This window comes from Bufo bufo, chromosome 4, assembly GCF_905171765.1.
Source record: "Bufo bufo chromosome 4, aBufBuf1.1, whole genome shotgun sequence".
Classification (NCBI taxonomy): domain Eukaryota; kingdom Metazoa; phylum Chordata; class Amphibia; order Anura; family Bufonidae; genus Bufo; species Bufo bufo.
The window spans coordinates 53,153,943-53,177,782 of record NC_053392.1 but is presented as its reverse complement, the minus strand read 5'-3'; the positions used below and the strand labels follow the sequence as shown (position 1 = coordinate 53,177,782).

The window sequence follows — 23,840 nt, the reverse complement described above, 5'->3', positions numbered from 1 at the left end:
GATGCGGACAGCACATTCCTGCCCCATTGAAAATGAATGGGTCCGCACCTGTTCCACAAAATTGCGGAATGGATGCAGACCCATTTTGCGGACGTGTGAATGGACCCTTAGTGTTCCTGCACTTTCCCTGTGTCACAATCAGGGAGCCTGGCAGACCTCCAGAATGTATCGCAAACAGGACACAAGCAGATTACAGACAAGGAACCAGGGGAGGGCTGGCAGCCTTAGTCCTACGGGCAAATCCAGTCAAGTGGGCAATTTTTTAGCCCCGCCCATTATTAAAAGCCCCTCCTACATATAATAGGCCACTCCCAACAAACACTGTACAGCTGACATTCTATAGTTGAGGCCTGTCTCTACACATCATACAGAGAGGGGAGGTCTGTCCTGGCTGCACTGCCTGCTTATACAACAAGCTACAGCCAGGAAGCTCCTCCGCTCTCCTCCCTCCCCAGATCCTGCTCAAGGCCTGTGGTTCCCCCCACCATCTGCAACCCGCCCGTGGCCTGCTGCCCCCCTTGACCGTCCTCACCCAGCTCTGAATCCTCCTTTTGCAAATTGAAGGGGGTGGAGCCGGAGCATATCCTCTCCTACATAGCGCTAATAGTATAAATATAATGTCTCCAAAAAATAATTGTGCTAATCTGATACTGTGCCGGGGTGCCCCCCAAGGTAACAGTCCTCCCCAAAATCCAACCAATAGAAATAATTCTCTGCCAAAACACACTTAGTAGTAATAATACCCCTATAGTGCCCATACTAGGAATCATGTTCCTCATAGCCCACCATTAGTAGTAAAGCTCAGCATAATACCCCCAAGTAGTAATAATTCTCCCTATAATATGACAGTACATGAAATACCCCCGCTTAGTGCCCGCAGTTGAGCTAATGTCCCCATAATGTATGCCAGTATAAAATACCCCTATATAGTGCCCCAGTAAATGCCCTCACAGTGCTCCTCTCTCCCTTCCCCATAGTGTCCCCCATAATATGCCAGTAAAAAAATGACCCTTCTTAGTGCCCCCAGCAAATGTCTCTAAAGTGCTCCTCTCCCCCATAATGTGACAGTAAAAGATGCCCCTTCTTAGTGCCACCATATGCCCCAATAGTGCTCCACTCCCCCATAATGCCCCCAAATAATGCACCATAGTGCCACTCTCCCCTATTGTGCCTCCTATAATGTGCCAGTAAAAAATGCCCCCTTAGTACCACCAGATGCCATAGTGACCCCATAATGTGTCAATAAAAAAGGCCCCTTTAGAGCCCCCACTTTCCCATAGTGCCCCCAACTAATGCCCCTATGGTGACACCAGATGCCCCATAGTGCCACTCTCCCCTTTAGTGCTCTTCATAATGTGCCAATAAAAAAAAAGCCCCTTTAGAGCCCCCAGATACCGCCATAGTGCTCCTCTCCCCCATGGTGCCCCCCCCATAATGTGCCAGTAAGAAATGCCCCCATAGTGCCCTCCCCAAAATGGGCAAGAAATAGATGCCCCCGGAATGCCACCCGCAAAAAAATAGAGTTGTAATAAATGCCAGCTCCCCATATAGTGCTAGTCCCCCCTCCATAGTGCCAGCCCCCCATAGTGCCAGCTCCCCCCATAGTGCCAGCTCCCCCCCATAGTGCCAGCTTCCCCCCAAAGTGCCAGCTCCCCCATAGTGCCAGCTCCCCCCATAGTGCCAGCTCCCTCCCATGGTGCCATCTCCCCCCCATAGTGCCAGGTCCCCCCATAGTGCCAGCCCCCCCCCCCATAGTGCCAGCTCCCCCCGCAAAGAAAAAAAAAACACACTGCTGTGTGCTGCCCGGCTCAGGCGGCGTGATGATAATGACGTCATCGCGCCACCTGAGCCAGCTTCTGATAGGCTGCAGGCATTAGTGCCTGCGGCCTATCAGAAGAACAGGGGAGGGACACGCCTCTCCCTCCCCTGCCCCACAGCACAGCCATCTGTATCGCGATACAGGATACAGATGAATATGGAAATGAGCGCTTCCACAATGGAAGCGCTTATCTCCTACTGCCCGCCGCCTCCACCACCGCAATTACATCCAGGGCCGCGCCACCTGTGGTGATCGGCGGTGCGGCCCTGAGGAATTAAAAACAAAAAAATGTTTTATTTGTTAAAGACGGCCCAGCGGCCGTTTTTTTGGGGCGGCCTGGGGGGCAATTGCCTCCCTGGCCCCCGTTCCAGCCCGCCCCTGCAAGGAACGAACATAATTCTTTCGGAAACATGTAATAAATGGACATGACAGTAAAGGCAAAGCAGGTTAGGCAATAGTGGTAGCAGTACTAATGAACAAATTGCACCAATAGGCTCCATTTTTCACAGAGCCCCTGGTGGTAGGGATAACCTTGGCTGAGGGATTACTGGTCACACCTCCAGGATGGTCCCGATACACAACAGAAGGACTGAAACCCAAACAAACTCAGGACATGGCTCAGACAAGACAAACAGGAACCAGCACACAAGCAGATGCCTGGACCCCATGTGGAACGGAAGCATGGCGGTCACAGGCAGGGCTGCAGACAGACTAGATGTCCACCCTCCAGAGAACCCAGGAACCCTCTTACGAAGGCAGGATATACACAGGGCAAGAACAGAAGCAGAAAGCACAACCAGGCTATACATGAAATAGACAGGATCAGAAGCAGTGGAGCACTGCCAGGCTGTACATGAAACAGACTGGATCAGAAGCAGTGGAGCACTGCCAGACTATACATGAAACAGACAGGATCAGAAGCAGTGGAGCACTGCCAGACTATACATGAAACAGACAGGATCAGAAGCAGTGGAGCACTGACAGGCTATACATGAAACAGGCTGGATCAGAAACAGTGGAGCACTGCCAGGCTATACATGAAACAGACAGGATCAGAAGCTGTGGAGCACTGCCAGACTATACATGAAACAGACCAGATCAGAAGCAGTGGAGCACTGCCAGACTATACATGAAACAGGCTGGATCAGAAGCAGTGGAGCACTGCCAGACTATACATGAAACAGGCTGGATCAGAAGCAGTGGAGCACTGCCAGACTATACATGAAACAGGCTGGATCAGAAGCAGTGGAGCACTGCCAGACTATACATGAAACAGACCGGATCAGAAGCAGTGGAGCACTGACAGGCTATACATGAAACAGGCTGGATCAGAAGCAGTGGAGCACTGCCAGACTATACATGAAACAGGCTGGATCAGAAGCCAGCCTTTACATGGAACAGAAAGGATTAAGACACAGAGGAGGTACAGAAGATCAGGCAAGGCATGGACAAGGATACAACAACAACACTGCAATACCAGGCAACACCACACAGAAGGGCAGATGGCAAAACCCCCTGGGTCAGAAGCAAGAGGCTACACCCAGCAAGCAGTGTCGGACTGGGGTGCCTAGGGCCCACCAGTAAAATATATTTTGGGGGCACACAGTACAGATACATTCAAATATTACCTGCTCACACAGCAGCAAGATGCTACCAAATAATTGAATATGGGGGTCCCTAAAGCAACCTTGAGAAGGTAGGTCCTGGGAAAAGGAAGATACAGTCACGGACGTACCGAGACATACAGACGTTACCATGACAGGTGGCTGGAGATCTGAGAGACTGTGTGACATGTTTTTGTTTTGGATCAATTGATGTATGCATTGTTTCTGGTGCTTGCCATACCTACTCTCCCCAGGTGTGGCTATTGTGGTCATTTTACCTTCTCTATTTATTGTTGTTTTTCCCACTATGCTTTGCAGTTTATAGTATCTGTTGGACTTGTGGTTAGCTTGTGTTTGGTTCTCGGCTGAGTTCCTGGTGTTACCTAAGCTTCATTGAAGATAAGTGTTTCCTTTCCCTTTTGTATTTTGTTTATTTACCGTATTTTTCACCCCATAAGACGCACTTTTTTCCCACCAAAAATGGGGGGGAAATGCCCCTGTGTCTTATGGGGCGAATGCTGCCAATTTTACTCCTCTTGATACATCGCCAGCTGCAATAGGGAGGAGGGGCTGGAGGCCGGCAACTCGCGGCGGGGCCTGGTGCAGTCTCTGTACTCTAATACACCGGGCCCCACACACACCAGTATTCATATACTGTATAAACTGTAGGCAATCCATATGTAAACTGCAAGGTAGCGCAATCCATGTAGTACTCACTATGAAACGCCTGCAGTTTACATATTGATTGCCTACAGTTTAAATATGAATACTGGTGTGTGCGGGGCCCGGTGTAATAGAGTACAGTGACTGCACCGGGCCCCACCGTGATTTCAACACCAGTTGCCAGCCTCCACCCCCTGTATTGGGGTCACTATTTACCGTACACAGGGACACTGTTATGGGGGATATCTGTGTATGACATATATGGTATGTATCATCCACAGATTACCTCCATAACAGTGCCATCCACAGATGCCCCCATAACAGTGCCATCCAAAGATGCCCCCATAACAGTGCCTTCCACAAATCCCCCCAATAGTGCCTTCCACGGATCCCCCCATAACAGTGCCATCCACAGATCCCCCCATAACAGTGCCATCCACAGATCCCCCCATAATAGTGCCATCCACATATCCCCCATAACAGTGTCACCCACAGATCCCCCATAACAGTGTATCATCCACATATCCCCATAACAGTGCATCATCCACAGATCCCCGCATAATAGTGTCATCCACAGACCACCATTAGTTCAAAACACACTAAAAGCACACCTTTTGTTAAACATTTTTTTTTCTTATTTTCCTCCTCAAAAACCTAGGTGCGTCTTATGGGCAGATGCGTCTTATAGGGTGAAAAATATGGTATATGTGTGTGTTTCCTTTCCCTGTTGTTTGCCATTAGGCCTGAGGGAGACTCCTATTCGTCCATCCCTTTGGAGGAACAGGTAGACTCAGTCCTGACATTAGTTTCAGGGTCCTATAGGGTGAGATAGGATTCTAGGTATTTGGTGTATGAACTTGCCTACCTTTGGAGCCTGTTCACACTGGTAGTCTATCAGAACTGGAGTTAGGGTTATCTCTAGTTGGTGTCCATCTTCCTTCCCTAGTTTCCAGGCCTTATTCCGGTATCACCTTTCCCTCCCATGCTCGGTGTGGTGTTTTCCTCCCACACAGGAGCGTGACAGATACTCGCTTGCTTTCTTCTATAACTAGAAGTCATCTCAAAGTATCAAAAAGACAGCACTCCACATGGGTGAATAAAAGCATTTTCTTTTTTTTTTTTTACTGATTTTGGAGTGCTGCCTTTTTGCTACTTTGTGTATTGGGCAACAGTTTAGTCCCTTGAGGCATACACCCTTTTTTGTTCCAGTTGGATGTAGTGCTGCCAGAGTTTTGCTTTAGAAGTCATCTCAGCTATCTGATCGTGTCTATAATAATAAACTGGGTAGTTTATTTAATAATCTATCAAGTTTTTTATATGCACATAGGCTGGTTGAAGTGCTGCATATTGACTATATACTGTATACATGTAGTGCAGTAAGTCTACTGTGTTATATGCCACTTGTACAGAGGTGGGAGACTAGGGGCCCACCAGGGGATTCACCTGTACCCCTGTGGGCCAGTCCAACTATCACAGTAAACCGCACCGTCACACCCTGCACCCTCCCTCTCCAATGTTCTTCTATTAATCATTTTCAGCCACACTGTTCCTAGCGCATGAGCGCTTGCCACGTCCCTGCCTATGCTCAGCTCACAGGACAATGGAGGAGACCGCGCGGAATGAGGGTTTTATAGGGCTGTGACATCACAGGGGATGATTATCTGTGGATTGGCTGGCTGCACGGCATTATGGGTAATATTGCGCTCCCGGGCTTGTCTCCTCTACTCTTAGTTTCGCTTTTTAACACGTGCAGCCGCCATTTTATAAAAACTGATTTGTTACCAAGAAGTGCGAGGACATTCAGATTTGTTTCAGATAGAAGTTTTTCGAGAAACTTTGGACTGAATTCCGCTTTGGATGCTTCGCTTTGTGCAACACTAGTAACAATGCCTATTCTTGTCCTCGGAACAGACATACGGATGCGGAAAAACACGGTTTGCTATTTGCAGTTTTTGTGGCCCCATTGAAATGTATGGGCCCGCATAAAATCTGTGGCTTGGATGCAAACTCAAAATACGTTATGAATGAGATCTTAGACTGTGTAGGGACATAGCCATTTGGCAAGGAGAATGGTAACACTCATTTGGTTATTTATTTCTACATTTTCTGTAGGAATAACATAAAAGCTTCAGGAGCTTCAAGTTAAAAACCAACTAAGTAAAGTAATTTTAGTGATAGCATTGGAGCTAGGCTTTACTTCACTGGGGCTAAAAATGAGGTTTGCCACCCTAGCCCTGTATCTAAATTATGTAACCAAAGGAGAGGGGCTTAATGGTTCCTCTAGTTGCACTTAACTACAGGGCATATGATCCACTAGCATTCCTCTCTGGCTATGCCAGCTTGGACGTCTCCAATATAAGGCCTCATGCACATGACCGTATGCATTTTGCGGTCCGCAAAAATGCATCTGGAAAAAATACGGATGACGTCCGTGTGCATTCCGTATTTTGCGGAACGGAACAGCTAGCCCCTAAAAGAACAGTATTCTTCCTTGTCCATTATGCGGACAATAATAGAACATGTTCTATTTTCTTGCGGAACAGAAATATGGACATATGGAAACAGAATGCAGACGGAGTAACTTCAGTTTTTTTTTGCGGACCCATTGAAATGAATGGCTCCGTATACGATCTGCAAAAAAACCGTAACGGACAAGGAAAGAAAATGCATTTGCGTGCATGAGGCCTAAAGCTGACCATTGTTTCTTACCTTTGGTATAAAATACCCTCTGAATGTCACATCTTCAGAAGTTGCATGTGGGACATTATTCGGTACAATATCACCAAAGCGTTGGATTTCATGAATGACGGCGTCTGTATACGGCATTTGTTTCCTATGCTCCATTTGAGGTTGTGCCGATCCAATCACTCTTTCAATTTCATTATGGACTTTTTCTGCCAGGAAAGGGATAAAATGCCACTTAATATTCACGTAAGGTCATCAAATAAGCAATCCAGACGAATATTTCAGAATAGGATTACTGCTGTGTGATAGAGGGAACGTCTCCAAGAAGTAAACCAAAAGTATAGAAAATAAAATTAGAATGACAATACAACGTAAAACATGCCATGTACTAGTAACCTGTGCATAATTTTTCAGCCATATATTCTCTTTAATCTTTTGATATTGTAAAACTTTTACTTGGTGTCATAAATATGATTCATACGTTGAATTTCTGGGTATTTCATCATGAGTAGAAGTCCCCATCTCAATGTGGTCGATGTGGTCTCCATTCCAGCTGCGAAAAGGTTTCCAACCAAAATAGTTAAGTTTTCATTGTGGAAATACTCAGTAGATTCAGGCTTTCCCTGAAAAAACACAAAAGAATAAAATCATATTGAATACTGGATGATGTTTTACCAGGAATCTGTCACCAGGAAATTTACTATTCAACCAGGTCCAATGGCTTGTATGGATAGCTCAGCGGAATGTAATTAAACCATTGCGTTATTCTGGAGAAAAAGTACTTTTAAGGCCGAATGCACACGGACGTGAGCGGTTCGTGGTATCCTGGCCTGGCATCCTGCTGACATCAGGAGCGCACGGCGTCATTGTTTGATATGACGCCGTGCACGTCATGCCGCCGCTACACTACAGTAATACACTCGTATAGATCATACGAGTGTATTACTGTAGTGCAGCGTCAGCATGAAGCGCACGGCATCATAGCAACCAATGACGCCATGCGCTCCTGCTGTCAGCAGGATGCCAGGCCAGGATACCAAGGACCGCTCATGTCCGTGTTCCACGGCTGTGTGCATTCGGCCTAATCCATACGTAAATGAGCAATTAAGTGCACCCTTGCTCCTCCTGCTTCTTCTACTAGCTTCTCCCTCAGTTTCCTGATTGACAGGTCCAAGCGAGATGACTATCCAGGAACTCGATCCCATCAGTAAAGAGGTATGGGCTGGCAGAGGAAGGAGGAGCAAGTGTACACAGGGTGGCTTGGACCCTCGATGCACTTAACTGATCTTTTGCATATGGATTACAAGCAATTTTGATCAGTGGCAAGTAATACGGCAATGTCAAGACAACTACTAAACTATGGGGGAAAGCTCAAAGTTCTCGGATCATTCCCTGGCTGAGGGAATTGCCTGTGTACTCTCCTGCTCGGCTCAGCAGGCACAATGATGTAACCTTTTAGAGCCTTCTGATAGAAAGAGCAGGATGTGCTCTGTGAGGTTCAGGACCTGTTCACATCCCGTTTTTGTTGTACATCATGTGGATACGTTTAGATATACAGTAAAAAAAAAATATACAAATGTATGCAGTTTTGTAGTGATTTATCCCTTCTTTTAACGTTTACTTTTGACCTGATGTGCATAGGTTTTAATACATAGTCACATAGTTAATACGGTTGAAAAAACACATAAGTCCATCAAGTTCAACCAAGGGATAGGGATAGGTGGGGATTCAAATCCCAGAAGGAATTGAGACTCAGATTTCTACACATTTTTTATAAGCATTAATGTTGTTTACTTTTAAGAATTCGTCTAAACCCTTTTTAAAACTGTCCACTGTCCCTGCTGTGACCACGTCCTGAGGAAGTCTATTCCACAGATTCACAGTTCTTACAGTAAAGAAGCTTTGACGCTTCCGAAGACTGAACTTTTTCCTCTCCAATCAGAGGCAGTGGCCCCTTGTCCTTTGAGCTCATTTTACATGGAACAGTTTTTCACCGTATTTTTTGTATGGCCCATTTATATACAGTCCTGATCAAAAGTTTAAGACCACTTGAAAAATTGCAAAAAAATCATATTTAGCATGGCTGGATCTTAACAAGGTTCCAAGTAGAGCTTCAACATGCAATAAGAAGAAATGGGAGTGAGACAAAACATTTTTTGAGCATTAAATTTAATGAAAACAACGAATAAACTGAAACAGGCTGTTTTTCAGCTGATCAAAAGTTTAGGACCACCCCTTAAAAAAATCTCTAAACCCTCCCAAAACAGAAATCCAACTTCCAAACATTAACTCAGTAATGAGTAGCTTCACCGTTATTGTTTATCAATTCAAAAATTTGTTTCGGCATGCTTGATGCAAGCGTTTCCATGAGGTGAGTGAGAACAATTCTCCAAGTGGTGAAGACGGCCGCACAAAGGCCATCTACTGTCTGGAACTGTTGTCCATTTTTGTAAACTTCCCTTGCCATCCATCCCCAAATGTTCTCAATTGGATTTAGATCAGGGGAACACACAGGATGGGCCAAAAGAGATGTTATTCTCCTGGAAAAAGTCCCTTGTCCCCCGGGCATTGTGTGCTGTAGCGTTGTCCTGTTGAAAAACCCAGTCGTTACCACACAGACGAGGGCCCTCAGTCATGAGGAATGCTCTCTGCAACATCTGGACATAGCCAGCGGCCATTTGACACCCCTGCACTTCCTGAAGCTCCATTGTTCCACTGAAGGAAAAAGCACCTCAGACCATTATGGCGCCCCCTCCACTTTGGCACGTAGAAAATATCTCAGGTGGGATCTGTTTGTCATGCCAGTAACGTTGGAAACCATCAGGACCATCAAGGTTACATTTTTTCTCATCAGAGAATAAAACTTTCTTCAACCTTTAAATGCGCCTTGTTTGGTTCTCTCTTGCAAAGTACAAACGAGCAGTTCTGTGGCGTTCAGGGAGACGAGGTCTTTGAAGACTTTTTTTTGTTTTTGAAGCCCTTCAGTCTCAGATGCCATCTGATGGTTTTGGGGCTGCAGTCAGCACCAGTAAGGGCTTTAATTTGGGTCGAGGATCGTCCAGTGTCTTGATGGACAGCCAATTGGATCCTCCGGCTCAGTGATGATGACATTTTTTTTGGGTCTTCCACTGGAATTTTTTGTTCCCTAACCCTCAGGATCATTTAATAAATTCCAAATGACTGTCTTACTGTGTCCCACCTCAGCAGCGATGGCGCGCTGTGAGAGACCCTGCTTATGCAGTTCAACAACCCAACCACTTTTTTTTTTTTTTATGATTTAAAGTTTTTATTGTTTTTCAACATGAAACATGGGGTTACAAGGTTTCAAGATATAGGCATGCAAGCCTTTGCAATTAATGACAGTGAAGAGACAGTTATGATGCATTGTATAGATGAAGCAGCAAGGGTCTAAATTATACATTCTGGACATTTTGACACATCCTCTGAGCGACACATAAGAGTGAGGGACCATAATATGAAAACTTACAAGCATTAGAGAGGGAGTGGATTTCGCTAGGTAAGGGGATCTGTAGAATGGGGACCAGGAGAAAACAAGCGGTCATGCTTACATCTCTCTAGGCTGGGTTTCTGAAGTTCGACCAGGGGGACCATTTTTTGAGGAATATCTCGTGAGATCGCATTTCCCAGGAGGAGAGTTCTTCGAACCTGTGGAGTTGGTCCATTTTTTGGATCCAGTCCTCCAAAGTTGGAACTTGTGTTTGAAGCCAGTGGGTGGGAAGTAACAGGCGGGCAGCAATCAACATTTGCATAAAGATGTATGGTGGTTTTATCTTCTGATCTGCAGGTTGTAGGGATAAAAGAGCAAGCTGCGGAGAGGGTGGTATAGAGGATCTGCAGATCTTATTGGCTGATGCGAAAATCTCTATCCACCATCTGTGTATGCTGGGGCAGGTCCACCAGATGTGTAAGAAGGTTCCTTTTTCCCCACAGCGCCTCCAGCACGCGTCCGAGGCAGATTCTGAGTAAAGTGCTGTTTTGTCAGGCGTATTATACCATCTGGTAAGAATCTTATAACAGTTTTCCTGAATTCGAACGCAGCGTGAAGCACTGTGGGGGTAGCCAAGGAGACTAGGTAGGTTATCAAACGAGAGGACTATGTTGAGGTCTCTCTCCCAGCTGCTCACAAATGAAGGTTTGGCAAGTGTGGGTGGTAGACGTAATTTACTATAAATTAGTGAAATTAGTTTCCTAGGTGTTGATTGAAGTGAGAATATTGATTCGAACCAGACCATGGGTCGTGTCAAGTCTCCTATGCTAATGTGTTGTTTCAGGTAAGCTCTTAAGTACGTTATGGTAAAGATATCACATGGATGTGGGTTTAAGATGGAGTTTAATGCTTGAGTGTCTAACCATTCTCCAGAGGGGAGAGCTAGAGTGTTTATGTGTATGGGTGAGGACTTAAGGGCCTGGGAGGTTGCGGATTTTAATGGCGATGGAGCTGTATCAATTATATCTCCTATCGTCAGAAGGGGAGAGGGGTATGGTATAGCACAGTGCGAGGAGGAGAACCATTTCCAGGCTTCTAGTGTAGCTTTAATAATTGGGTAGTGGGAGAATTGTCCTGGGAAGACTGTTTGATTGCCAAGCAATAGTGCTTTAGGTGACTTCTTCAAGATATCTAACTCCATTTCCACTAAGAGGGAGGGCGTTGAGGGTCTTAACCAAGCTACTGCTCGGGTCAGGAGGATAGCTCTGCCATATATTTCGGGGTTAGGTAGCCCGATCCCCCCCGCATATCTAGGCTTGGTGAGTAAAGAGAACGGGAGTCTCGCTCTCTTGCCGTTCCAGATAAATGTCCTGAATTTTTTAAAGATTTGATCATAATATTGTTTGGGGACAGGAACAGGCAGTACTTGTTGTAGGTAAGTTAGGCGAGGGAGGACCAGAGAGGTAAGAAGATTCTTGCGTCCAAACCAGGAAAGGGTTGGATTAGATCTGGCTAGGTTGTCAATAGCCACAAAGATGGAGTCCCTGAGGGGAATATAGTTGAGAGAGAAGAGGTCATGTATGTTTGGGCTCAATTTGACTCCTAAATAGGTAATTGTTGTCGAGGACCAGTTGAATGGCGAATCTATCATAAGGAGTTTTCTTGTGAGGTCAGGAACACCTATACAGAGTACTAGGGATTTGCCAGCGTTTATTTTGAAGTCGGAGGCTAAGCTAAAGCTATTGAGGTAATTTTGGATCCTAGGCAAGGAGGTTTTGGGGTTAGTTGTCATCATTAGGACATCGTCGGCAAATGCTGCAACTTTCTGTTCCCTGCCTCCCAAACACAGACCTGAAATCTCCCCATCCAATCTTATGTTTGCGAGTAGTGGTTCTAGTGCTAAAATGAAGAGGAGGGGTGAGAGGGGGCAGCCTTGTCTAGTCCCATTGTTTATTGGGAATGGGGCAGATAGGTTCCCATTGACTTGTACCCTTGCTGATGCCTGCTCATACATGGCAAAAGTGGCTTGTACGAAGGGATCAGGAAGGCCAAACCTCACCAGAGTGTGTTTTAGGTATTGCCAGTTGACCCTATCGAATGCTTTCTCCGCATTCGTACTAAGGAGAAGCAATGGGGAGGAAGTTCTTTTGGCGTGACATAGGATGTTGATTACCCTGGCTGTGTTATCTTTACCCTCTCTGTTGCGGATGAAGCCAACCTGATCCCCGTGTACGAGGGAGGGGAGAAGGATAGCTAGTCTGTTAGCCAACATTTTAGCCAGGAGTTTGAGGTCTGTGTTTAGGAGGGATATGGGTCTGTAGCTGGGGCATTGCTTGGGGTCCTTCCCTTCTTTTGGTATAAGGGAGATGTGTGCTGTGGTCATATCTCTAGAGAGAGGGTGACCTAACAGTGACTGGTTGCAGACTTCCAGGAGGTAGGGGAGAAGTGGCCCCTGGAAGGTTTTGTAGTACGAAAGAGGAAGGCCGTCTGGGCCTGGGCTCTTTCCTGATGGAGTTTGCGACAGGGCGTTTTTAAGTTCTATAATGGTGAATGGGGCTTCCAGATTTCGTTTTTGATCGGGGGAAAGATGAGGTATTTTGGAGGAGTCTAGGAAATTCACTATGGCGGATGCTCTTTGCACGGGCGTCTCAGAAGGGGGGAGATTGTAGAGGTTGTAGTAAAAGATCCGGAATTGTTCAGTTATCTGGGAAAGGGAGAAAATAGGTTTGCCATCTGGTGAAGATAGTTGGTGAATAAAGTTGGAGGACCTTCTCCCTTTGATCCTGCTCATCAGGAATTTGGTGGCCTTATCGCCATGAGCAAAAAACTTATGTCTAGTACTCATGTAGTATTTGGCCGCTTTGGATGAGAGGAGGGATTTTAGTTTCGCCCTATTTTCTGATAATTCTTTTAAATGGGGGTCAGAGGTGGAAGATTTGTGGCGAGTTTCCAGGTTCTGGATTTTTTTGAGGGTTTCGTCTATGTCTTTTTCTTGGAGTTTCTTTTTATAGGTACCGATACTTATAAAATGACCTCTGACGACCGGCTTGTGGGCGTCCCATAGGGTGTTAGCGGAAATTTCTGGGCTTTTGTTATGAGAGAAGTAATCTGTTAAGTGTTTGGATATCTGATCTATCGATTCTTGGGAACCTAGTAAGGACTCGTTTAGGCGCCAACTAAAACAAGAGGGATTTTTTGTGGGGGCTAGTATCTGGATAAAAATGGGGGAATGGTCAGATAAGTGGATAGAACCTATCTTGGATGTGCTGCACAAGTGAAGGTGTTCCTTAGATATAAATAAGTAGTCTAACCTGTGATAGGTGGCGTGGGTGGCAGAGTAGAATGTGTAATCCAGAGTGTCGGGGTGGTGGGAGCGCCAAGGGTCGACCAGGTTTAAGCTCCAAATATTATTTCTAATGGATTTGAGAGCTTTGTTAGATAAGGATGATTTGTGGGATGAAACATCTAACTGTGGGTAAAGTGCAGCGTTCAGGTCGCCTCCTAATATCACAATACCCTCTTTGAAAGGGGTAATAATTGGGATTATATTGGACAGCCATTGGGGTTGGTTAGAGTTAGGGGCGTACACATTTGCGAAGGTATATATTTGCTGGCCAATTGAGCCTTTTATGAAGATGAACCTTCCGTCTGGGTCTAGCTTTTGATCAATGAGTTTGAATGGGACTTTTTTATGAAACCCTATACTGACCCCACATGATGCAGACGAGTTGCCTCCACAGTGGAACCATTCTGAGTAGTAGGAAAACTGCATATTAGGGTAGTGATTGAAGCGGAAGTGTGTCTCTTGGAGGAACACAACCCCAGCTCCGGCTTTTCTTAGAATGGCAAAGACTTGGCTCCTTTTTGATGGGGAGTGAAAGCCCTTAACATTGTAAGAAGCAATATGTAGGTCAGCCATTTGGTGAGGTGTAATTGAGGTTACCTTTAAGCCGGGGGTGCCCCCTCCAAGAGAGAAAATAGGTGGTATGTGGTCTTATCTCCAGGCATGTAATCTTAGTCAGGATGCTGTAGGAGTCTCTTGCAGTCAACTTGAGTGTGGTATACCTTGAATAAAGAACAGGGTAAGAACATAGAACATAACATGAGGGTATAAACAAACAGTAGATCAGCATAGGTGGGTATGCTGAATACATGTGGGGGGAGTGGGTGGTCTGGAGACCAGTAAGGAGATCGGGTAGCACCTCTAATGAGGCTAGTGAATTTTTAGAGAGAATGGATCTACCTAAATATAGCAACCAATATATTAGTACTGATGTCAATCAAACATTATACCAGGTTAGTCGCATGAGGTTAGTAATCTTGTTCAGGTTAGAGGTTAGACATTGGTGACAATGTGAGGGTAAGAGTTCCTGTAATTTTACTTAATGTTGCTTAATGTTCCTGGGAAAGGCTTCTAGGAGTGAGCTGCATATTCCTTTTCTTGGATCTGGATGACTTCGGGGTACGAAGGACTTCAAATGGAACCATCTTGGGGAGATCCGGAAGATCACGCAGGTCCTGGAAAAGTTCCCAGTTTTCGATCGGTAAAGGGTCCATTTTCAGAAGCTCGTAGGTGGCATGAAGATCTGTGAAGGACTTGATAAAGAACTTATTCCCAGCAGAGGAGAAAGCAAGACCAAAAGGGTAGGACCAGCGGTATGGTATTTTTTTGGAACGGAGCCAGTCGGTCAGGGGTTTGAGTGCTCTACGCTTTTTTAAAGTGGAAGGTGCCAAGTCTTGAAAAATTTCTACCCTGGAGTCTTCGTAAGACAGGTCAGTATTGTTGCGGGCAGCTTCCAAGATGGCGGATTTTATCGGGAAGCTTAGGAATTTGCAGATGACATCCCTGGGTGGATCGGAGGGCTTGGGTTTCGGGCGAAGGGCTCTATGGGCCCGTTCTATGACCACTTCTTGCGGGAAATCTGGGCCTAGTAGCGAGCTACAGATAGCAAGGACAGCCGCTGGTACATCTCCGGGTCAAATCGCCTCTGGAATCCCACGAAACCTTAGGTTATTCCGGCGCCCTCTGTTCTCCTGGTCTTCAATAGCATTGTGCATCTCATTTAGGTAGTTTGAGCAGCGGCGTAGGGCGTTCGATACTTCTGTGTGGTGATTCAGGGACGCTGCTTGATGTAGCTCTAGGGTCTCTACCCTGTCCCCTATATGCCGCACCTCCTGCCTAAAGGCTGAAATTTCGGAGAGGATGGGTTCCATAACCCTGCTCAGGGCACGATCTAGGTATTTCCTCGTAAGAGGTAAATCAGAGCTGACCTGCATGTCCTCTGCTTCACTTTCGTCATCCGAGATGGTAGGGGCCCGCTTCGGCGCTTTAGAATGTGCTGCCGGCGCCATCTTAGTTTCCCTCGCCGCGACCGTTGCTGCAGCTTTTTTAACGAATTTCTCCATGTCGCCTGGAGGAATCTGTCCCTTAGGATTGGTGGGGTGGTCGCCTTGTTTCTGGTTGCCAATTTTCACCATTCTTGTCCAAAAGTGCTGCTGTATGCTGGTGCTAAAGCCGAATCTCCTGAGAGAGCAGTGAACTATGCGACCATCTCAGTACGGCGCTAGCTCCGCCCCCAACCCAACCACTTTTAAAAAGGGAGAGTTTTTTTGCCTTTGCCATCACAACGTGTGGCTACCTGACAGAAAATGACAATGAATTCACATCTTTGCACAGATTTGGCCTTTTAAAGGCATGTGGTCCTAAAATTTGGATCAGCTGAAAAACAGCCTGTTTCAGTTTAATGGTTTAATGGTTTAAGATCCAACAATGTAAGATATGATTTTTTTGCCGTTTTTCAAGTGGTCTTAAACTTTTGATCAGTACTGTACTTGTACAGTTTAATCATGCCCCCCCTTAGACGTCTCTTATCAAGACTAAATAAATTAAATTATTTTAATCTTTCTTCATAACTATGATCCTCCATGCCCCTTATCAGTTTAGTCGCTCTGCTCTGTACTTTTTCCAGCTGCAGTGCGTCCTTTCTATGGACTGGTGCCCAGAACTGAACTGCATATTCCAGATGAGTCCGCACCAAAGCTTTGTAAAGTGGTAGTATTACATCCCTGCCCCGCGGGTCCATGCCTCGTTTAATGCATGACAATATCCTGGTGGCCTTAGAAGCAGCTGATTGACATTGTATCTACCATAATCTACCATTCACAAGGACACCCAAATCCTTCTCTATAAGTGACTCTCCCAGTGTTACATCCCCTAGGACATATGAAGCATGGAGATTATTACTACCAAGATGCATAACTTTACATTTATCCACATTGAACCTCATTTGCCAAGTTGATGCCCAATCACTCAGAGTGTTCAAGTCAGCTTGTAGTTTATGGACATCCTCCATAGACTGTACAGTTCTACATAGCTTAGTGTCATCTAAAATGGTGCTATTAATCCTGTCCTCGATATCATTAATAAATAAATAAATAAATAAATAATAGAGGGCCCAGCACTGAACCTTGGGGTCACCACTTAGAACCTGGGACCATTCTGAATAGGAATCATTGACCACAACTCTCTGGACACGGGCCTTCAGCCAGTTTTCAATCCAATTAGAAACTATACTTTCCAAGCCTATAGGTCTATAATTACCTGTGAATGACCTTGATACTTTTTTGAATATGGGCACCACGTTTGCCTTGCGCCAATCACTTGGCACTGTACCAGTACCTAGAGAATCTTTAAAAATTATAAACAAGGGAGCAAGAGCTCTTTAAGCACTCTTGGGTGTAATCCACCTGGACCTGGAGACTTGTTCACATTTACCTTATTTAACTTATCTTGGACCATATCTACAGTATGCCAATTGAGTATATTACTGGATGTACTAACAGCCCCAGCACCACAGATATCAGCTCCTTTCTCTTCTTTTGTATGTACAGAGCTAGAAAACCCATTTAACTAAAATACATTTGTGTAAGGTATACTGTATGTTTCTATACGTTTTTTTTTTTTTTTTTTGCAGAAACGTGTGGTATGCTTCGCTATTCAATCCTGCAAAAAAAAAAAAAAAATGCAGAAACGGAAACAATGACAAACTGAATCAAAAGAGTGCACTTTTGAACTATGTTTGCCCAATTATAGTCTATGGGTACATCAAGCCATCAGTTTCTATATATTTTCTTCTGTTGTGGGCGCACAAAGGGAGTACAACTACTGTGTGGATGTGCTTTGTGGGCATATCTACCGTGTGAGGACACTAAAAGGGTATAAGTACTGTTTAGGGACACTAATGAATTATAAGTTCTGTGTGGGGGTACTATGGTGGAATAACTACTCTGTGGGAGCACTATGGGTGTATAACTACTGTGCATGGGCACTAAGGGGGCATGACTACTGTGTGGAGACACAAATGGGGCAAACATACTGTGTGAGAGCAGTAGTTAAGGGAAAAGAAGGGAAAATAGCTACTGTGTGGGGACATTAGGCAGGCATTATTACTGTGAAGGGGGGCACTAGGGGGGCATAACTACTGTATGGTGGCACTATTAGAGCATTCTTATTGTGAGGGAGCACTAAAGGGATATTCTACTGTGTCGAGCACTAGGGGGGCATAACTACTGTGTGATGGTACCAAGGGGGCATAACTACTATTGGGCACTAGGGGGACTGTGAGGGACTTAAAGTCTGTAGAGAGGCACTGGGTGAATTTAGTGGTATAGGTTAGTAAAATAAAAATTGCCATGGTTTGCTTGGCATGCCGCTGCTATTGTCTATTCTTGGACTTTTTATAAGTTGGGAGATATATGATAGAAACCCTTGTGCCTCTGTACAGCCTCCATTCATCAGTAAGTGTCCCAATGAATAATTTCACCTCCCCCCTTTGCTTAGGAGTAAAAGGTACGGCTCCTGGGTGACAACTCCAGATGTCTGTGCACTTATGGACATTAAGATTTCTCACTCACATTCAAGTAATGTTCATGTACAGCCATCTCTGTTGCTACTGGCCACAAGGGAGCAAAAATTTGTAGCCAGGACTGTGAGCTGGATTGTGGGATCCTGGGTAATGTACACCACTGAAACAAATTTTTATTTTTCTCATACCTCTTGTTGCTTGGCTAGGAAAGCATCAATAAGGTTCCTCTGGTCATTGACATCTAGTTCTGTCTTCTGTTTCGTAAAGGTCGCTCTTATAAATTTTTGAAACTCCTTGATGTTCCCAAAAATAGTTCTGTGAGCTCCAGGTAGCCAGTCCATCAGTAATGGAAAACTGTTATACAGCTAAAGATCACACAAACACAAATATAAGGAATTTTCATGATTTATTTGTAACTGTTTTTTTCTTGCTATTTTCAACCCCTTATGGACTGGGCTATTTTTGTTTTTGCATTTTGGATTTTTTTTCTCCTCACATTCCAAAAGCCCTAACTTCCAAGTTTTATTTTTTAATTGCACCATTTATTTTACTGTATGTTCTATTGGGAAAATATGAAAAATATATTTGTTGGGTCAAACTTAAGAACACATAATTCTGCCAAGGATTTTTGTTTTGTTTTGGTATTATGGTGTTCACTGTGCACTAAAAATGATGTGATGTCCTTATTCTATGGGTCAGTCTGATTGCGGTGATACACACGTTTGTATCGTGTTTATTTTGCTTTATTACAAAAAAAATGAAAACCTTTGAAAAGATAAAAATGTTCTTTGTTTCGCCATTTGGTCGCTGTGCAACTTTTTTTAAAATTTGCTTCAATCAGAATTAATTTGTCATGAAGCACGTTAAATCAAGTCTACCCCGGCCTGTAGTTAAACTTTAGGGAGAATCTATTCTGGTCCTGGTGTGCAGTACAGCAACATGCATAGCTAATCCTTTCTTGTAACGAAACAGTTACAGTGCATCTGAATGATGGACAGGTCACATGATTGGCCACGCACATCATTGTACAGGCCACCAGCATTCCTAGCTAACCCTTAGGCTACATGTACACGAACGTAATTTGCTTCCGTGTCTGTCCTGTTTTTTTTTGCAGATAGGATACGGACCCATTAATTTAAAAAAATGTTGACAACACACTGTGTACTATCCGCATCCGTATGTTTGTTCTGTAGCCCCGTAGGAAAAAAATAGAGCATTTCCTATTCTTGTCCGTTTTGCTGACAAGGATAGGCCTTATTACAATGGTTCCGCAAAAACAATTAGCAATTTTTGGACTGAAAAACACATACTATCGTGTGCGTGTAGCCTTAGCTAAACAAAAAACAAAACTAAACAAATAATCCATCCTTCAGTAAAGCAAAAAAAATTGCTCAGTTTTTGACATCAGTATTTGATCAGTATTGGTAAGGCAAAAACAGTAGTGGTTCCAAAACAGAAATAACATGTGATGGAAATATATTTACATGTCTTCTGTGTTTTGGACTTCCAAGTCATGATCAAATCCTGATGCAAAATACTGACCGTGTGATAGAGTCCTTCAGGACGCTCAAACGACAGGACACATTTTTTTTTATTTCACTGTTCTTCTGATCAGTCAGAAGAACGGAAAAATAAACTGTAATGGATGTGATGAAGTAGGTCACGCCCTCCTCCTCTCCTCCTGCCAAGCGCCACCGCGTCATTCGTCTCTCGTGTTGCCCGGCATTTGTGGATCCTTCTGAGCCTGAGCCCTAGATTGAGCTGCTGTTTCGCTTTGGTGGATGTCTGAGCTGACCCTCACTATGGAGGTCACTTGTTTGGTTTTTCTACTCCCAGTCTCCCTCCTCGTATGAAGATTCCTCCTGACCTGGCTGACAGAACCCCATCTGAACTTGAAGTCCGTCAAGTTTCCTTCTCCCTTGTTCCTCTGGGTCCCCCTCATGTCTCCCACCCTCTATCAATTCATAACTCCCAGACCTTATATATCATATCACTCCCTGCATTCCGTTTGCGGTTCCGCTATCCCTTCATCTCTCCCATGTGGATTCTTCTGCTGGTTCCTCCTGCCTGCTCTGTGTGCTGCGTCTCCCTAAGCTGCTCTATCTTATTGATCGTCGACAAGGAGATTGGTGAGACCATCCCCATTTTCTTGACTGCCAGCAGTATCTCTTTTAAAGGGCAAGATTCAACAGTGGATAGTTCTCCTTTCTCCACTCTCTCCACCCCATCAACTTAGGGGAGATGTAACGTGATAATCCTGGGGTTACCTGAGGACGCTGTGGAAAAAAAAAAAAAGCTCAATTGATACACGGACACTCCTGGTGAAGATATTAGTCTCGCAAAACAGAGATATGCTATTGAGAAGGGCAAGGGAGTGTTCTCCTATTCTATACAACGGGAATAAATTGGTGTTTTTACCCGATTTCTCCAAGGAGATTCAAGAAAAGAGACGTACTTTTACTGCGGTTAAAAAACATTTACAAGAAAAGGATATTAAGTATTAATTTGTTTATCCAGCTAAACTTTGGATAATGTTGGAACCTATTTTTTTGATACTGCTGATCTTGCCATGAATTGGCTTGACTAGAATAATATTGATTAGTTTTATTTTCCTTTTCTCGATTGGTAACAGTGGTGGGGTTATGTGGTGCTGAGAGGGAGAGGGATGGTCTTAGTTGAGAGATCTGTGGCAGATGTGGTTTAGGGGGTAAATTTGTTTTTGGGGAGGGTTTTAAAGCTTCTCATAGGATGGCGGAGGGGGGATAGGATCATTGAAAATACAGTTAGGGAGTTTCGGTGACCGACTTAATGTGAGTTAGACTTTTGACCTGAAATGTGCGGAGTCTGGGTGATAAATTAATGAGACAGGCGGTTTTTGATCTTGTCCAGAGACATTTACCAGCGATTGTTTGGTTGAAACTAATTTTACCCAGGAGACCTCCCTGCGGTTTTGCAGGGGATGGGCTGCGCAGACGTATCATTCTACCTTTACTAGTTACTCGAGAGGAGTGACAGTCTTTATTCATATGGCAGTTTACTTTTTCTGCGCGGCATCCTCTGTTGATAAGCAGGGGAGATTTTTTTTTGTATTGCAAACTTGCAGGCAAACTATGTATTTTAGCTTTTGTTTATATCCCACCCTCTTTCTCCTTAAATGTGCTTAACTCTTTGTTAACTTTTATGAAACAATGGCCTGAATGTCCCTCGTTAGTCATTGGGGACTTTAATCAATCCTGCAATACACAGGATCTCCATAGGGAAGGGGGATCTACCTTTGCCCTAGGGTCTCCTTTGGCAAGTTTTTGTCAGGAAGCTGGTTTTGGGGACATTTGGGGATGGTTAGGACATGGGAAAAGCGTTTACTCCTGTATAAGTAAATCTAGAAAATCTATGTCTAGGATAGGAATTGCCTTAATAAATAAAAAATATGAGTTATGTAAAGCGGATGAAATATGAGGCAAGGTCTCTTTCGGACCATGTACCTTTGTCTCTTAAGTTTTGTATGGCCCAATATGAAGATATGGTACACCCCCATTTAGACTAAATCCTTATTGGATGTCAGTAATGGAGAATCATGAATTAATACAACAGTAGATTGTGTGTTTTTGGGATACTAATTATAATTCAGCCAAAACTCACGTAGTCTGGGATGTGTTTAAGGGCAAGACATTCATGAGAGGGATTTTTGCTAGTAATATTCCTAATCTAGGGAAAGGATATAGTATTAAGGAGAAGACCTTAAATGAAGCATCAATATTAGCTACACATTCCTTTTTTAGGAATAAGACAGAAGAAAATAGAAAAAATATGCAGAAGGCAAGCCGAGTCTATTCTGACTTTTTGTTGGAGAAGGCTCAACAGAGGCTATTCTTCAAGGGTCAAAAATAGTTTACTGAAACAGGGCATCCGGGAAAATTGTTGTTGAGAATGATTTCTAATCAGGATAATAAAAAACAGATATTTAACATCCATTTAATAGATGGTAAAATAGTCAATGATCAGGATCTTATAAAAGGAACTTTTCTGAACCATTTTTCAGACCTATACAAACCAGATAGCAATATTACGGATGAAATGATGGACTCCTATTTGGATGCCATTTTCTTCCCAACCATTACTGACATCCATTACTGAGGTGGATTTTTCTATACAGGAATTGGAAGCAGAAATTAAGGCATGCTCTGGTAACTCCTCCCCTGGATCAGATGGGTTTCCATATGAATTTTACTGTAAATATAGGGAAGTTATTTTACCCAGGCTTTTGAAGGTATTTGATGAGTCATTGGAGGATGGGAGTCTACCGGAGTCAATCACAGAAGCTGTAATAATAGTAATTTTGAAAAAAAGCAAGGACCCCCTAGATTTGGGGTCATATAGACCTATAATGTTATTGAATATGGATGTGAAGCTACTCTCAAGGATTCTGACTACAAGGTTCTCTAGGGTTATCCATTCAATTATACGCCCAGAGCAGAATGGGTGTCTCTCATTCCATTCTGTCTTTGGATGCCTTTAAGGCCTTCGACAGGGTGGAATTGAGATTCCTCTGGAAGATTTTGGGTAGGATGAGATTTGGAGATAGATTTATAGATATGATTAAATTGTTATATAGATCCCCCTTGGCGAGACTGAACAATAATAGGAGTTTGACATCTAGCTTTACTTTGAATAGGGGTACTCGCCAAGGTTGCCCATTATCCCCATTGTTATTTATATTGAACCCTTAGCCTTGGCTGTTAGGCAGGATACTAAAATTGAAGGGTTTGGAATCTTATGGATAGAGGATCATATTTCTTTATACGTGGATGATGTCTTATTCTTTATAGAGCATACTGATACAACTCTTCCAAGACTCATTCGAATAGTTAATTCCTTGGGCAAAGTAAAAAACTACTCTAATGCCAGTTGATAGCTTTGTACCCTCCAATGAGGGACTTTTGAGTAAGTTGAATGTTGCCGATTCCTTTCAATATTTAGGTATGATTATATCCCCCAAGATTGAAGATTTTTTACAGCTTAACCTGATCCCATTGTTGACTAAATTGAGATTAAAAATCAGGGTTTGGCTGCGACTCTTATCTAGAGCTGACCGAGTATCCCTGGTTAAGATGGTGATCCTACCCCAACTCCTCTATATCCTTAGGAACTCACCCATATGGATAGAGGACACGTTTTTCAAACTTATGGAGAGAATAATTAATTATTTTTTGTGGGGAAGAAAGCGGGTAAGGCTTAAAGGGAACCTGTCATGTGGATATTTGATTATAATCTAACAAATTATATACAATCATTAACTACTAAAAAGTACCTTAGATGTATCCACTTACTGGTGTGACAGATGGTTACCTCATAATATACACACAAAGATGCTGCATGCTAATGAGCTGGTTTGAGTCCAGCGTGATGTCATTGAGTCCAGCGTATATTTAATTCAGAGCTATAGCCACTCCCCTGCCCACCTGCTGCTGATTCATATGGAAAAACATTGTCATTCAGCAGCAGGTAGGCGGGGAGAGTCAGGAGCTCATGAATATTCATGACTCATCATTATCAGCTCGAGCTTTTCAATATAAGATGTTGGCAGATTGACTGGGTCAATTAAAGAAAGTGACCCAGCATTTTGCGAAGAGAATCAGTCACTTATTTATGTTGCCCTTAGTTAGGACACCATAAAACTGGTGACAGGTTCCCTTTAAATTGGAATATCTATATAATCCGATGGAGCAAGGGGGTTTGAATCTTCCCTACTTTAAGGG

The 23,840-nt window shown here is 44.0% G+C and overlaps 1 protein-coding gene across 2 annotated transcripts in view; it reads right to left on the bottom strand.

Annotated features, from left to right (window-relative positions):
* The window catches only part of LOC120997239 (cytochrome P450 2K1-like), an 80,087-nt gene that overhangs the window by 24,865 nt on the left and 31,382 nt on the right, over window positions 1-23,840 (bottom strand). For both annotated transcript variants that reach the window (XM_040427242.1, XM_040427243.1), the window contains 3 exons: window positions 18,273-18,449; window positions 7,253-7,394; window positions 6,796-6,980 (listed from right to left, as the gene is read on the bottom strand). In XM_040427242.1, the coding sequence (XP_040283176.1) occupies window positions 6,796-6,980; window positions 7,253-7,394; window positions 18,273-18,449 (504 nt within the window). The remainder of the gene's footprint in view (window positions 1-6,795; window positions 6,981-7,252; window positions 7,395-18,272; window positions 18,450-23,840) is intronic.